General features: G+C 51.3%; 3 protein-coding genes across 3 annotated transcripts; 1 reads left to right on the plus strand and 2 right to left on the minus strand.

The window, feature by feature from the left end:
• Positions 1–2,410: 2,410 nt before the first annotated feature.
• EI90DRAFT_3115653 (uncharacterized protein) lies at positions 2,411–2,786 on the minus strand (the record flags this gene model as incomplete). The annotated part of the gene is made up of 2 exons (XM_039062811.1): positions 2,411–2,446; positions 2,520–2,786. The coding sequence occupies 2 exons, from the start codon at positions 2,784–2,786 to the stop codon at positions 2,411–2,413; spliced, it is 303 nt and encodes a 100-aa protein (XP_038923596.1).
• Positions 2,787–4,068: 1,282 nt separating this feature from the next.
• EI90DRAFT_3031518 (uncharacterized protein) lies at positions 4,069–5,712 on the minus strand (the record flags this gene model as incomplete). Its single annotated transcript, XM_039058325.1, has 4 exons — positions 4,069–4,121; positions 4,373–4,532; positions 4,624–4,808; positions 5,532–5,712. Coding segments are annotated over 4 exons (579 nt in total), but the record flags the coding sequence as incomplete, so codon positions are not given.
• Positions 5,713–8,529: 2,817 nt separating this feature from the next.
• EI90DRAFT_3150124 (uncharacterized protein) lies at positions 8,530–11,887 on the plus strand. Its single transcript, XM_039065635.1, has 9 exons — positions 8,530–9,009; positions 9,063–9,117; positions 9,171–9,187; positions 9,236–9,405; positions 9,456–9,785; positions 9,833–10,199; positions 10,245–10,404; positions 10,454–11,074; positions 11,126–11,887. The coding sequence occupies exons 1-9, from the start codon at positions 8,583–8,585 to the stop codon at positions 11,802–11,804; spliced, it is 2,826 nt and encodes a 941-aa protein (XP_038923598.1). The 5' UTR covers positions 8,530–8,582; the 3' UTR covers positions 11,805–11,887.
• Positions 11,888–12,298: the final 411 nt, after the last annotated feature.

The following is a 12,298-nucleotide window of genomic DNA, read 5'->3' on the forward strand; positions in this document are numbered from 1 at the left end:
ATTTCATGACTTCTTGGGGTGACCTCTCCCTTTTCTTGGCATAGCCTGCGATGCAAGCTTCCAAAAAAACTGTGCAGTGGCTTCTAAGTGTTTTTAATAGGTACAAATGTACCTTCAAGGCTCAAATCATCTGTGACATGTCCGTTCTCTAGAATCTCGCCAACTGTCATATCCCGGAATCCCGACCCTGCACACTCCCACCACACCACACCTTCCTAACAACTTCACCATCCCCTACACCATGCCTCCCCACTCCCCAAGTCACCTTCCCTCCTGACTGTCTCAGCTCCGGTCTGGTTGCGGCACACCGAACCTTGGCCACTCCCATCCCGGAAGCTCAGTCCTGAGTCGGAACATTCAGAGACCCCAGATTTGCTCCGATATCCCGATGGACCTCTGACATCCTGTGACATGCCCTTAAACCATTCCTCCACCCATTTCATTTATTTGAGTCACCCAACATCCTTCGGATACGCAACTCCACTTTCGGAGCTACCTGCATCCTTTGGTGATGTCATGGCCATGCATTCCGGCCCGTTAGCCGCCCGTCCCGATGCTGCCTGAGCCTGTTACCGCTATGCGAGCGTGAGCGCAAGCCCCGACCTCAGCCCTATCCTCCCTGAGGACTCCCTGCTCACTCCCCCGCTTTCCCCTAGGCTCCCCTGCACCTGGCCGACTCCCCCACAGCCACACCAACCTCCCTGCCCTGAGTCCGCCTCTGGCACTGCACCGAGTGCGACTCCGCTACCCTGCCCACTTGGCCCCTACAGGGCCACTACCATTCCCACACCCGACTCCGGCCCAACTCTGAGTCTAGCGCCGCTACAATACCATCGCCGCCATCGTGGCCCTACACTCCTTTGTTTATTTATCTGTTATTGTTTGTTTTGACCCTTGGTCACTGCCGGCCGCTGTGTGGCCAACCCCGCTCCTTATCCTTGTTTGCTTCCGGACCCTTTGGCCTTCGGCCTGGGTCCGCTTCCATTCATTTCTTCCTCCTATATATATCCTGTATACTACATTATAGTACTTTAGCTCTAATATCGATGTGACCACAAACCCTAAGTCCTGACCCCAACAAGGCAACCCCAGTGAGTCCGAAATGAGGGCCAAGAGACAGCTAGGGGGCACAGCACTCCCTTTAGAGTTGCTGAGGCCAAATGCCCTACCCCCGGGCCTTGTTCACGGCATCACGGCCATCGCGGCCTATAGCGGCCTGCAACGGCGACCCTCGGTGCCGACCCTGGACCAGTGTCTAACAGGTGATCTCCCTCACATTATCACTTATTAGTCACCTTCCATTCTTAGCACGACTACCTTCTTCCTACCATTCAGTCAGCTAACCCCCCCTTACCCATTTGTCGTTCCCATTCATTTTCCGGCCTCTAACTCCGCCCTCCTTGGACCGACACCTCGGTTCCCCGCTTAAGATATCGTTCGGGACCTTTCGGTACCTCTCGGTATCATTCGGCACCTTTCAGTGTTGCCCCATTGTCATTCGGACTTTGACTAAGTCCTTCCCATTCCCCTTTATAAATACCCATAGATTAGAACCTGTAGTTCCTTAGTTCTAATCTCGACTAAAATGCCACCCAAAGTCCCTCTGAGTGAATCCCGTTCCCATTCTACAAGATACCTCAGACATAAGAAATACAAGGACTAACTGAGACGTAATGTCACGGCCGTGCATTCCGGCCCGTTAGCCGCCCATCCCGATGCCGCCCGAGCCCATTACCGCTATGCGAGCGTGAGCGCGAGCCCCGACCTCAGCCCTATCCTCCCTGAGGACCCCCTGCTCACTTCCCTGCTTGCCCCTAGGCTCCCCTGCACCTGGCCGACTCCCCCACAGCCACACCGACCTCCCTGCCCCGAGTCCGCCTCTGGTACCGACCTAGCGTGACTCCGCGACATCGCCTACTCCGCTATGATACCATCGCCGCTATCGCGGCCCTACACCCCTTCGTTTATTTATCTGTTATTGTTTGTTTTGACCCTCGGTCATTGCCGGCCGCGGTGCGGCCAACCCCGCTCTTTGTTCCTATTTGCTTCCGGACCCTTCGGCCTTCGGCCCGGGTCCGCTTCTATTCATTTCACCTTCATATATATATCCTGTATACTACATTATAGTACCTTAGCTCTAATATCGACTTGACCACGACCCCAAGCCCTGACCCCAACAAGGCAGCCCCAGTAAGTTCGAAATGAGGGCCAAGAGACAACTAGGGGGCACAGCACTCCCTTTAGAGTTGCTGAGGCCAAATGCCCTACCCTCGGGCCTTGTCTGAGGCATCGCGGCCATCGCGGCCCTTAGCGGTCCGCATCGGCGACCTTCAGTGCCCGACCCCGGATCAGTATCTAACACGTAACGGAGGCACAGCGCTCCCTCTGAGTCGCTGAGGCCACATCCTTCTTAGAGCCTCTTGTACCATCCAGCAGAACTGGGCCCCTGAGAAGCTTCGGTTCACTACCGGAGCTCTCGGACCCCCCTCTAGTTGAGCCCCGCCTGCATTCGGACTCACGCATTTACCCCTACAATCCGGGTTTTTGACACCAACTGTCTGAACAGATGAATGACCGAGGGGTTGAAATTGTGGTCTGTTTGCAATTGAAGTATGCTGCATAACTAGCTCTTTCAACTCCGCAAATGGACCCTCTGTAGCTCTGAGGAATTCATTGGCAGGGGGAGCCGTTGTCAAAAGGGTGAGGCCACTGGAAAAGTCGGCCTGAAGGGTGAGGATTGACATGCCAAATGTGCTAGAAGATGCATTCCACAAGGGGGAGGACATTCTGGTGATCTCTTGTCTTAGCGGCTGCTAGGTCAAAATTGCATCCGATCCATCAAATTAATCAAGATAAAGGTAGCTGCCTGTATCCCCACCGTTTCACCCTCTCCTGCTGTCAGGGGATGACTCCTGGGTCCCCATGACCCTCCCCTATGGCCCACAGCCTCAGGTCTGGCCAGCCCTATCCAGGGCACAATCCTACTGTGGGTAAGGAGATGAGAAGGAAGCTAACTTCTCATCTTCCCACAGTGGCCACAATATCAGCAAAACTTCCGGGGATACCCGGAAGTCACATGAAGGGGTAGGAACCGGGCCCGGAGCATGCGGCGCATGGAGCGTGTGCGTGTGTGGGAAGCGTGGCGGGTGGAAGCGGGTCCGGACGCGGGTCCGGGTCCGGGCTAGTCAGGGTGTGTGCCCTGACACCTGCCCTGTTCAATACACCCTGTATACTGCAACATTGTAGACACAAACACCAAATAAAGTATTTGCCATTCTGCCCATCCCTGCCCATTATGTGGGCCACATCCATCCAGGACCATCCAGTAGCCGATTTCCACCCCAGCTCCCTGTTTGACTTGCCTGGAGTGTTCAGTGCCCTGGGTAGAAGTTCTAGGTGGCACCCGGGAAATTAGGTAGGTGACGATCAAAGCCGACATTTGTATTCTGAGAATGTCAGGGATTCGATAAAAATATTCTGTGTGCGCACAATATAACGGAATAACCGCTTGCTCTAATGCTAAAGCTCAGTCTCAAGCTAATGCACGAGAACTATAATATTACCTAATGCTAAAGCTATAAGGTGTTAGACACTGGTCCGGGGTCGGCACCGAGGGTCGCCGAGGCAGGCCGCTATAGGCTGTGATGGCTGTGATGCCGCGAACAAGGCCCGGGGGTAGGGCATTTGGCCTCAGCAACTCTAAAGGGAGTGCTGTGCCCCCTAGCTGTCTCTTGGCCCTCATTTCGGACTCACTGGGGTTGCTTTGTTGGGGTCAGGACTTAGGGGTCGTGGTCACATCGATATTAGAGCTAAAGTACTATTGTTATAAAAATGGGGCCTAATTGGCCCATTTCTATAGCGTCCGGGTGCAGGAGGGGGCCATGACATTGAGAAGATGTTACAATTAATGTAACAGATGTTGTAACAATGGGGTTTACAATAACATGGACATCGGGTGTTTTGGGTGATAATTGTTGGTTAGGTTGTTATTATTTACATGTCACGTGATATTATACTGCATAGAGCCCATAAGAGGCTAAAAATGGGAAAATCCCATTTCCATAACAACTATAATGTAGTATACAGGATATATATAGGAGGAAGAAATGAATGGAAGCGGACTGTAAGGGATTAACCTTACTTCACTATAATTCCCATTATAGTGATGTGGTTATTTCTTTATTTATTTGTGCCGAGATATGTAATTTACATATATATACCTCGGAGTAGTTGTAAAGGCCCGGTAGCCTTTTACCTCTACCCCATTGAATATACAGCACATTAAAGCTTATATTTAGATGGACTACCTGAGGCCTGAGGCGAATGGGGGAACGGAACGTACCGTCCCCAAAATAGTAAGCAAACCTTTCACGGACCCGGGCCGAAGGCCGAAGGGTCCGGAAGCAAACAAGGATAAGGAGCGGGGTTGGCCGCATAGCGGCCGGCAATGACCGAGGGTCAAAACAAACAATAACAGATAAATAAAGGAAAGAGCGTAGGGCCGCGATAGTGGCGATGGTATCGTAGCGGCGCTGGACTCGGAGTTGGGCCGGAGTCGGGCGCGGGGATGATAGTGGCCCTGTAGGGGCCAAGTGGGTGGGGTAGGGGAGTCGCGCTGGGCACGATGCCGGAGGCGGACTCAGGGTGGGAAGGTTGGTGTGGCTGTGGGGAGTCGGCCAGGTGCAGGGGAGCCTTAGGGGAAAGTGGGGGAGTGAGCAGGGAGTCCTCAGGGAGGATAGGGCTGAGGTTGGGGCTCGCGCTCACGCTCGCATAGTGGGAATGGGCTCGGGCGGCATCGGGACGGGCGGCTAACGGTGTCATATCCCGGAATCCCGACCCCGCGCACTCCCACCACACCACACCTTCCTAACAACCTCACCATCCCCTACGCCGTGCCTCCCCACTCCCCAAGTCACCTTCCCTCCTGACTGTCTCAGCTCCGGTCTGGTTGCGGCACACCGAACCTTGGCCACTCCCATCCCGGAACCTCGGTCCCGAGTCAGAACATTCGGAGACCCCGGATTTGCTCCGAACCCCGACGGACCTCCGATATCCCGTGACATGCCCTTAAACCCTTCCTCCACCCATTTCATTTATTTGAGTCACCCAACATCCTTCGGATATGCAACTCCGCTTTCGGAGCTACCTGCATCCTTCGGTGATCTCCCTCACGTTATCACTTATTAGTCATCTCCCATTCTTAGCATGACTACCTTCTTACTACCATTCAGTCGGCTAACCCCCCTTTACCCATTTGTCTTCCCCATTCATTTTCCAGCCTCCAACTCCGCCCTCCTTGGCCCGACACCTCGGTTCCCCATTTTAGATATCATTCGGAACCTTTCGGTACCTCTCAGTATCATTCAGTACCTTTCGGTGTTTTCCCCATTTTGTCATTTCGGGCTTTGACTAAAGTCCTCCCCATCCTCCTTTAATAAATACACGTAGATTAGAACCTGTAGTCCCTCAGTTCTAATCTCGACTAAAATGCCACCCAAAGTCCCTCTGAGTGAATCCTGTCCCTGTTCTACAAGACACCTCAGACATAAGAAATACAAGGACTAACTGAGACATAACGGAGGCACAGCGCTCCCTCCGAGTCGCTGAGGCCGCGTCCTTCTTAGAGCCTCTTGTACCATCCAGCAGAACCGGGCTCCCTGAGACGCTTTGGTTCCCTACCGGAGCCCTCGGACCCCCCTCTAGTTGAGCCCCGCCTGCATTCGGACTCACGCATTTATCCCCTCTCCCACAACCCGGGTTTTTAACAAACGGGCCGGAATGCACGGCCGTGACATAAGGTAATATACAATGAGTTACAATGTATAAGAAATCAGAGTAAAAGAATATTGTAACTAACCTCAGTCTCAAGCTAATGCGCGAGAACTGAGGGAAAAAGGAAACTAATCCAAATGAATGAATATAGTTTGTGGACTTCGCGGATAAGTCCGAAGTGACCAAAATAAGTAAGAAGAAAAGGTGTTGTGACCAAGTAGTCACGCTACCGCGGGAATGTGGCTGTCCGGGCGAGTTCCTCGCTCGGGTGTGGGAATGTGGCTGTACGAAAACTCGTCCGGCCTCCCATAGCACACGGTTCCTCCAACACAATATTGCTCCTGAGTCCTGCTCATGTGAGTTGATACAGGCCATCTGCCATGGGGAACATCTTTCAATGAGCCAAACGGCGGGATCTGCGGAAGGCCTGCATGCGGTCAGCCTAAAGCGCGGTGGCAGTGCTACCGCCGTTTGACCACATTCATACCCCATCACTCATATAACTGACGGACGCCGCCTGTTGCGGCATTACCCGCTACTCTTATCGGTTCTCTCATCTGACGTCCATGGAGGAAGGCCAGATTGAATTCAGCATTGTGAGTTACAGTGCTGTCCCAAATCGCCCTGAAAATTCCCCTGGCCTTTCTTCTCTTTCAGCAGTGGGGCGGTTAGCCAAACTTATGTCACTGCGCGCTGTGGTACATTGGTATCTCCTCTTGAACAAGTGCTCTACCCGTGTACGTGCGAATTCATGCATTTGCAACAAGACAACTCCCAAGGCCCTCAGCTTGATTTGAAACGACAAGAGTAGCGTTGGGGATGAAAATTGAGTGTCATCCATGGTGACTGCGTGAGCGAATCCGTTCAGGGCCGGGCCCTGATTGGTTTAACTCGAGGTGGGTTTGAATGCGCAACAGGATGCCTTCTTCATGAGGATTGTTTAAAGACTCAAACTGCAGTGCGTCCTTCCCAAGATGGCCTGTGTTCAAAGTGCCTCAAGCCTGGGGAGCGCGACATTATCATGCATTATTGGTAAGAATCCGCCCGGCTTCCAGGAACTATGGCCCTCCCTGATTGGGACCTACACTGACGGGCAGGGTACTACGCTTTGCTTTTGGACTTTGGTAGACAATCCACAAGTAACATAAGCGCCCAGGGAACATAACCCCCAAAAAATCCATGCATGAGTCCGTCTGTGAATCGTACACAACCTCCCGAACCAGCAATGCAATGTTTATTAGCACAAGTTGGCGCGAAAGAACAGGAGGCTCACACATAAGCTCATCTGTTTCACAGCTCAAAACCTCGTGGGCACTGAGTCAAACTCCATTTTCCGCGACTGCTAATGACCGTGCAATGGGTGATGACATCATTGGCCACAGACATTAGCGAAATGTCGAATAAGGCTGTGAAAGAGAGAATGGGTAAGGAACATGGCATGAAGGGCAGGGGAAGTTATTGGGGAGGGGAGCTTTTAGAGCGAGAAGAGTTACAAAATAAATGCAGAAAGTTGGCTTACAAATCAAGATGAGGACCCTGGATAGCAAGGGAATTTGCAATAATACAGGACCTCTTGAAGCCACCCATCTGACTGTAGGATTTTTATCGGGCAAAGTGTTGAGCAGATGTGGGTGCGAGACAAGATCAAAGAAACCTGTTATGTCAAAAGCGAGTGAAGTAGCTGTAAGTTCCATCTCGTGGATGGCTGAGAGGGTGTTGTCTTCTGCAGATCGATCTCCCTCTCATTCCTCCGAATTGGGTGACCGGAAGGAGTTCGTGTTGGCTGGCATAGTATGAAAGCCGGATAGCAACGATGGACCTCTAGGAGCTGTATAGGTCTGTAGGAGCGGGGGTGAGTGTAGTCTGCCTTATTAGGTTTATGCAGTCGTGGAATGGAGCAGGGTGGTAGCCAACTTGGATGGCTGCTTGGACAATAGGCGTGATTTCCTTGTCCGCGACACTCCAGGCTATTTTGTAAGCTGTCCCACAGAGTTCGCTGGGTACAGGGACATTGAATGACGCTGCCTTCAATAAGGCACGCACCTTTCGTGACGGAGTACCATGTGATGGCGGTATGTTTATGATCGAGGTTGACAGCCGGAGGGTTGGGGGACGAGGGAGAAGGTGGCTGCGATTTCTGGGCTCGGAGACATTGGTGAAGAACTCCTTTCTGCAAACGCAATCGGATGCGTCGTTGTATGTTGATTGAAGGTGGGTGCGACTGTCGTCTGTTGCCAGCAGGGGGATCGGGGTCAGGGCTGCCCCGATTGGGGGTTTGTGTTCATTTCCTGGTGTCTGTCTGGAGCTACGGTTCATAGCCGTTGGTTATCGCGAGGTTGAAGGGCAGTTAACGAGTCTGAGAGGGTGTAGAGCGTGGTTTTTCAAAACGCGTTCGATTGTGATGGTGGCAGCTGTGAAAGATGGAGATGGGAGTTGAAAGGGCACGTGGATCGGAAGGGGCCCTTGACACCAGGTTGCGCAACTACTTACAAACCAAATGCGGGAACTTAGCTTGATTTTGGAATACAAGTGATGGACCCTGGGTTAGCCAGGTAATTTGCTAATTTGCAATAATAGAGGACCTCTTGCACGGGCATTCAGTTCACGCTTTCAAGACCCGCTACAGAGTAGCGGGAATCACGCGACCACATGCATTCCCTCCAAACGGGACAATGCCGGCTGACTAATCATGATTAGTCTCGTTGAAATGAGGACATTACATAATTGAGCGGAAGCATCATGTTGGACATGTGACTACTATGATTTAGCCGATTGTCCGAACTGATTTGTCGCACTTGGGGTTTTCCACCATGTCAGAGACGCAGGAATCCTGCCTAGGCCCAACGATGCCTCGGGACGAGGAGATGGAAGATGTACAATATCCGTCCGCATCCGAATCGGATGATGCATCCGAATCGAGTGATAGACGCCCCATACTGCGTAGCGAGCAAATAACCATGGTCTATCAGTTCAGCCGGCCGTTTCATCCATCATTTAGGCGTCTCCTAAAGGATGCTGAGCTGGAGGACGAGTCAAACCATGATACGTGGACTGAACTCATTTGTAGCGTTCTGTGTTCTCTGTGTCCTGGTCTGAAGGAGGCGGGTGTGAGTGTTGTTTCAGCAAGCGAGCTGGAGTCGATCGCGGAAAACCTCGACGATGTTGAGCGCACAAAGTGTGTGGCTCTGATCACAGATGCTCTCAGACAGAATAAATGGGACCCCTTGATCAGATATGGTGCGTACCAACCAGTATTCTCGGCACGGATTGTTCAGTAATTGATGGTACAGCGGATATGAAGTTGCGACTCGCACCTCCGGAAATCAATTATTATGATTACAATCAGTACGTTTGTTCAACGTTAGCCTCATTCCATACTGACGTATCTCTGTTTACAGGTTTGAGGTTGAAAAAAGTGAGTCTGGGAATTACAATCTTCTCCAGAGTTTTGATTAGTTGTCAGATCTTGCTACCGCATACCATGGGCGTTTTATTGGTAGTGCACCTCGCTCTTTCATTAGGCATCTTGACCAAATCGACCGGGAGGAGGGCAACCTCAACAAACCACGTTATGCTAAATCCATCTCCGTAGTCCAAAGCTCTGGGGCTGGAAAATCACGTATGCTGACGGAGGTGTGTTTGTCCCCTGATCCTGAAAAGAAATATGATCATATTTGCTCTAGGTCGGTGCCCGAATCTTTACCCTCCCTATATGTCTTCGTACACCGGGTAGTTCGGGTTATCCGTTAGCGGACGAGCCCGTGTCCGAATATTTCAATGAGCTCAAGACTCAGTGCGGGAACAATGACCTGAGCATCAGCACAGTTGCGGGTATCGCCAGTTTCTTTGCAGCTGCACATGAGACTATGTTAGCCTCGCTCAAAGTCATTCTCGGTGAGGGGAATTGTGCAAGGAAAGACGTTCTCAGCAGTTGGCACCGCAGAATGGAGGGAGAGGGCGGGGGGGGTTTTCGGGTGAAGTTCTTCGAAAGCGTGATGGAACGAACGAAACAAGTAAATTTCCTCTTCTTGTCCTCCGCTAAAATTGACGATTGGTTTAGCTAAAAAAAAGTTATGGCGTAGGACCAGGGAATAGTCCCAAGCTCGATGACGGTAATGGATTTAAACGAAATAAGGAGGGCAAAAAGGGCAAAAAGGGCAGAAAGAACGGCCCGATCACGCTGGCCAGGAGCTATTACGAGAAAGACGCGAAGAAGGCTGTTGAAGACCTGATGGAGTTCATCAAGACTCTTGCCAGCGGTTCTGATCCACTATGCATCACATACTTCGATGAAGCTCACGAGTTGGGGATGTGCTTCTGGATTATGTTACGTTTATTGCAAAATCAAAAAGATTCCGTGAGAATGTGGTATGTCTTTATGGGGACGAAATCAAGCATAACGTATTTTGCACCCCGTCCCCAAGACAGTGAGTGTTCACATTGTTACCTGGCTGGACCTTATTGTTTCGCAGTGGTTTCCGCAAGACTCAGAGAGGAACAACGACGACTGGAGCCCCCCTTTTTTGCTCTTGGTTTTGATCAGTATGCCAGGGAGCAGGCCAAAACTCCCACACTCGTCAAGATGGGCCAATTCGAAACAATGGAGCATATCAGCCAATATGGGCGGCCTTTGTATGTCCTTTCCCAAGGATAACCACCCACTCTCACTCTCCTCTGCTAGGTGGCGCGCAATGCTGCCCATGCCAGGCGACGAACTGATCAACGTTGCAGCTTACAAGCTCACCGCTGCTGAAGTTAGAGGGTTCCATGCCGGGAATAAGCTCCATGTGTTTGCCGTGCTTTCACAACGGCTCTGTCTCGATCTTGTTCTAGCGAGTGCTGAGGCTGCCGAGTTAGCCGATCGGAGTGTCTCCCATCACATGAGACTTCTCACAGGTCTCTCGGTTAATAACGCAATACTTTACACCCATTCGCCATCGGAACCAATTCTGGCTTTGGGTGCTGCACGAATTTTGTATCATCCCGACGCGCCCAACGGGCTATTACGTTCAGTCCTGGAGACTTTGAGCAAGGGTTTGTGCCATGCAGGTTTGGTCGAAAAGGGACTTATGGGTGAACTTGCCGCCCGTTTCCTTCTCCTCACCGCGCGCGACTTTGCGGCTCCAGTTGATGGCAAACATCGTAACTTCCTGAAACCTGTTCGCCTGCTGGATGTTCTTCAGACTCTTTTCGGCGGCAATGGCTGGTGTGATCGGAGCGTCAAAACCGCTTTCTGTGATGCATTTGTCAATTTCACACACTGGACCACCACAAGAAACTTCTTACCCCAAATGCCTTCTCGGTAATTATTCTTTCCATGCCCCTTCATGTGGTTGCTGACGAGGCTTCTCAGGAAATTGCTTGCTAACCTCTGGGCTCGGGGGGCCATTTTGCAATGCTGCTTCAATCAAACATCAATCGATTTCCTATGCCCGGTTTATTTTGGCTCTGTGGAACCCGGAGCTATTTTTGATTGCGACCAGCTGTCGGGACTCGTTGTTCAAGTCAAGAACAAAAAGGAAGGGGATACTGGTGCCCAAAGAAATCTGCGACCTGCCGGGATCATCCGTGACTTCAAAGACCCACTTCCTTATCTTGCCCTGCTGATGGAGCTTGGTACCGAGTCCTGCTACCGAGGGGGGGGTTTAATCAAGCACACCCCTCCAGAGCATTCCCAGCCTCTCCAATATAAACGCTTGCAGGAAGAGTACCGGCATGCTTTGGATGGCCTATCCCAGCATAGAGAACAAAATCCCAAGGAGAAGAAACATTTGAAGCTGCTGGAGGCAGATGTTCAAGCCAAAGAGCTGGAAAAGGACCAATATAATCGGTACCTGATCTCTGCCCGAGGTGCGGGGTCTAAGACCTATGGCATACTTAAGATGGCAGGAATCGAGGAGGAATTTAACACCTTCCTCAGCATTGTCATACCTCAGGAATCACCCTATGATGATGAAATTGCTCAAATGTGGCCGGATCACGTTGGGGATGATGGCTGGTTGGCTGATTATGTGATAGATAATGAAGGATAATCCCTTGTCCAGAGCCAGAGCATGTGTGATGAAATGTAAATTAGTTGTGAATCTGAATGTATCTGAAGACTTGTGCCTTTTGGGACAATTGGCTCCTTGACTTTATCTTCCAATACCATACCTCGGTACTATGCCGGGGTTTGCCGAGTGTGGCAGTGCGAGGTCATGAGCGATCAATATTTCCAGCACTTTTCACAGTTAGGTGATGTTCCTCAGCACTGTTAGAACTGGGCAAGGGCGGACGATTCCGGAGGGGAACTGGAGACTTAGCAAGGAGGGACCTGTCAGGGGATGCCCGGTTATCCAGCCCCCCTTTACTCTAAGCGATATCAGTGAGGTAATCATTAGCCAAGATTGCATGAGATAATTACGTAGTTAGAATGCAGATATAACTCATTGCACTATATTCGCTATCACATCACCCCTTACCCGATATTCCCTCATTTCCCGCATCTTCTATCTTCCTATTTGATGTCATGCTTCTATCAGTTACC

The sequence above is a fragment of the Cantharellus anzutake genome (genome assembly GCF_015039405.1).
Source record: "Cantharellus anzutake strain C23 chromosome Unknown EI90scaffold_2, whole genome shotgun sequence".
In the NCBI taxonomy this organism is placed as follows: Eukaryota; Fungi; Basidiomycota; class Agaricomycetes; order Cantharellales; family Hydnaceae; genus Cantharellus; species Cantharellus anzutake.

What these genes read in the sequence shown, in the direction of transcription:
- EI90DRAFT_3150124 (XM_039065635.1), top strand. Translation starts at nt 8,583, where the DNA reads ATGTCAGAGACGCAGGAATCCTGCCTAGGCCCAACGATGCCTCGGGAC. An exon ending in TGATGGAACGAACGAAACAA is followed by an intron (nt 9,786 to 9,832) that starts GTAAATTTCCTC and finishes CGATTGGTTTAG; the next exon opens with CTAAAAAAAAGTTATGGCGT. An exon ending in AGCCAATATGGGCGGCCTTT is followed by an intron (nt 10,405 to 10,453) that starts GTATGTCCTTTC and finishes CTCCTCTGCTAG; the next exon opens with GTGGCGCGCAATGCTGCCCA.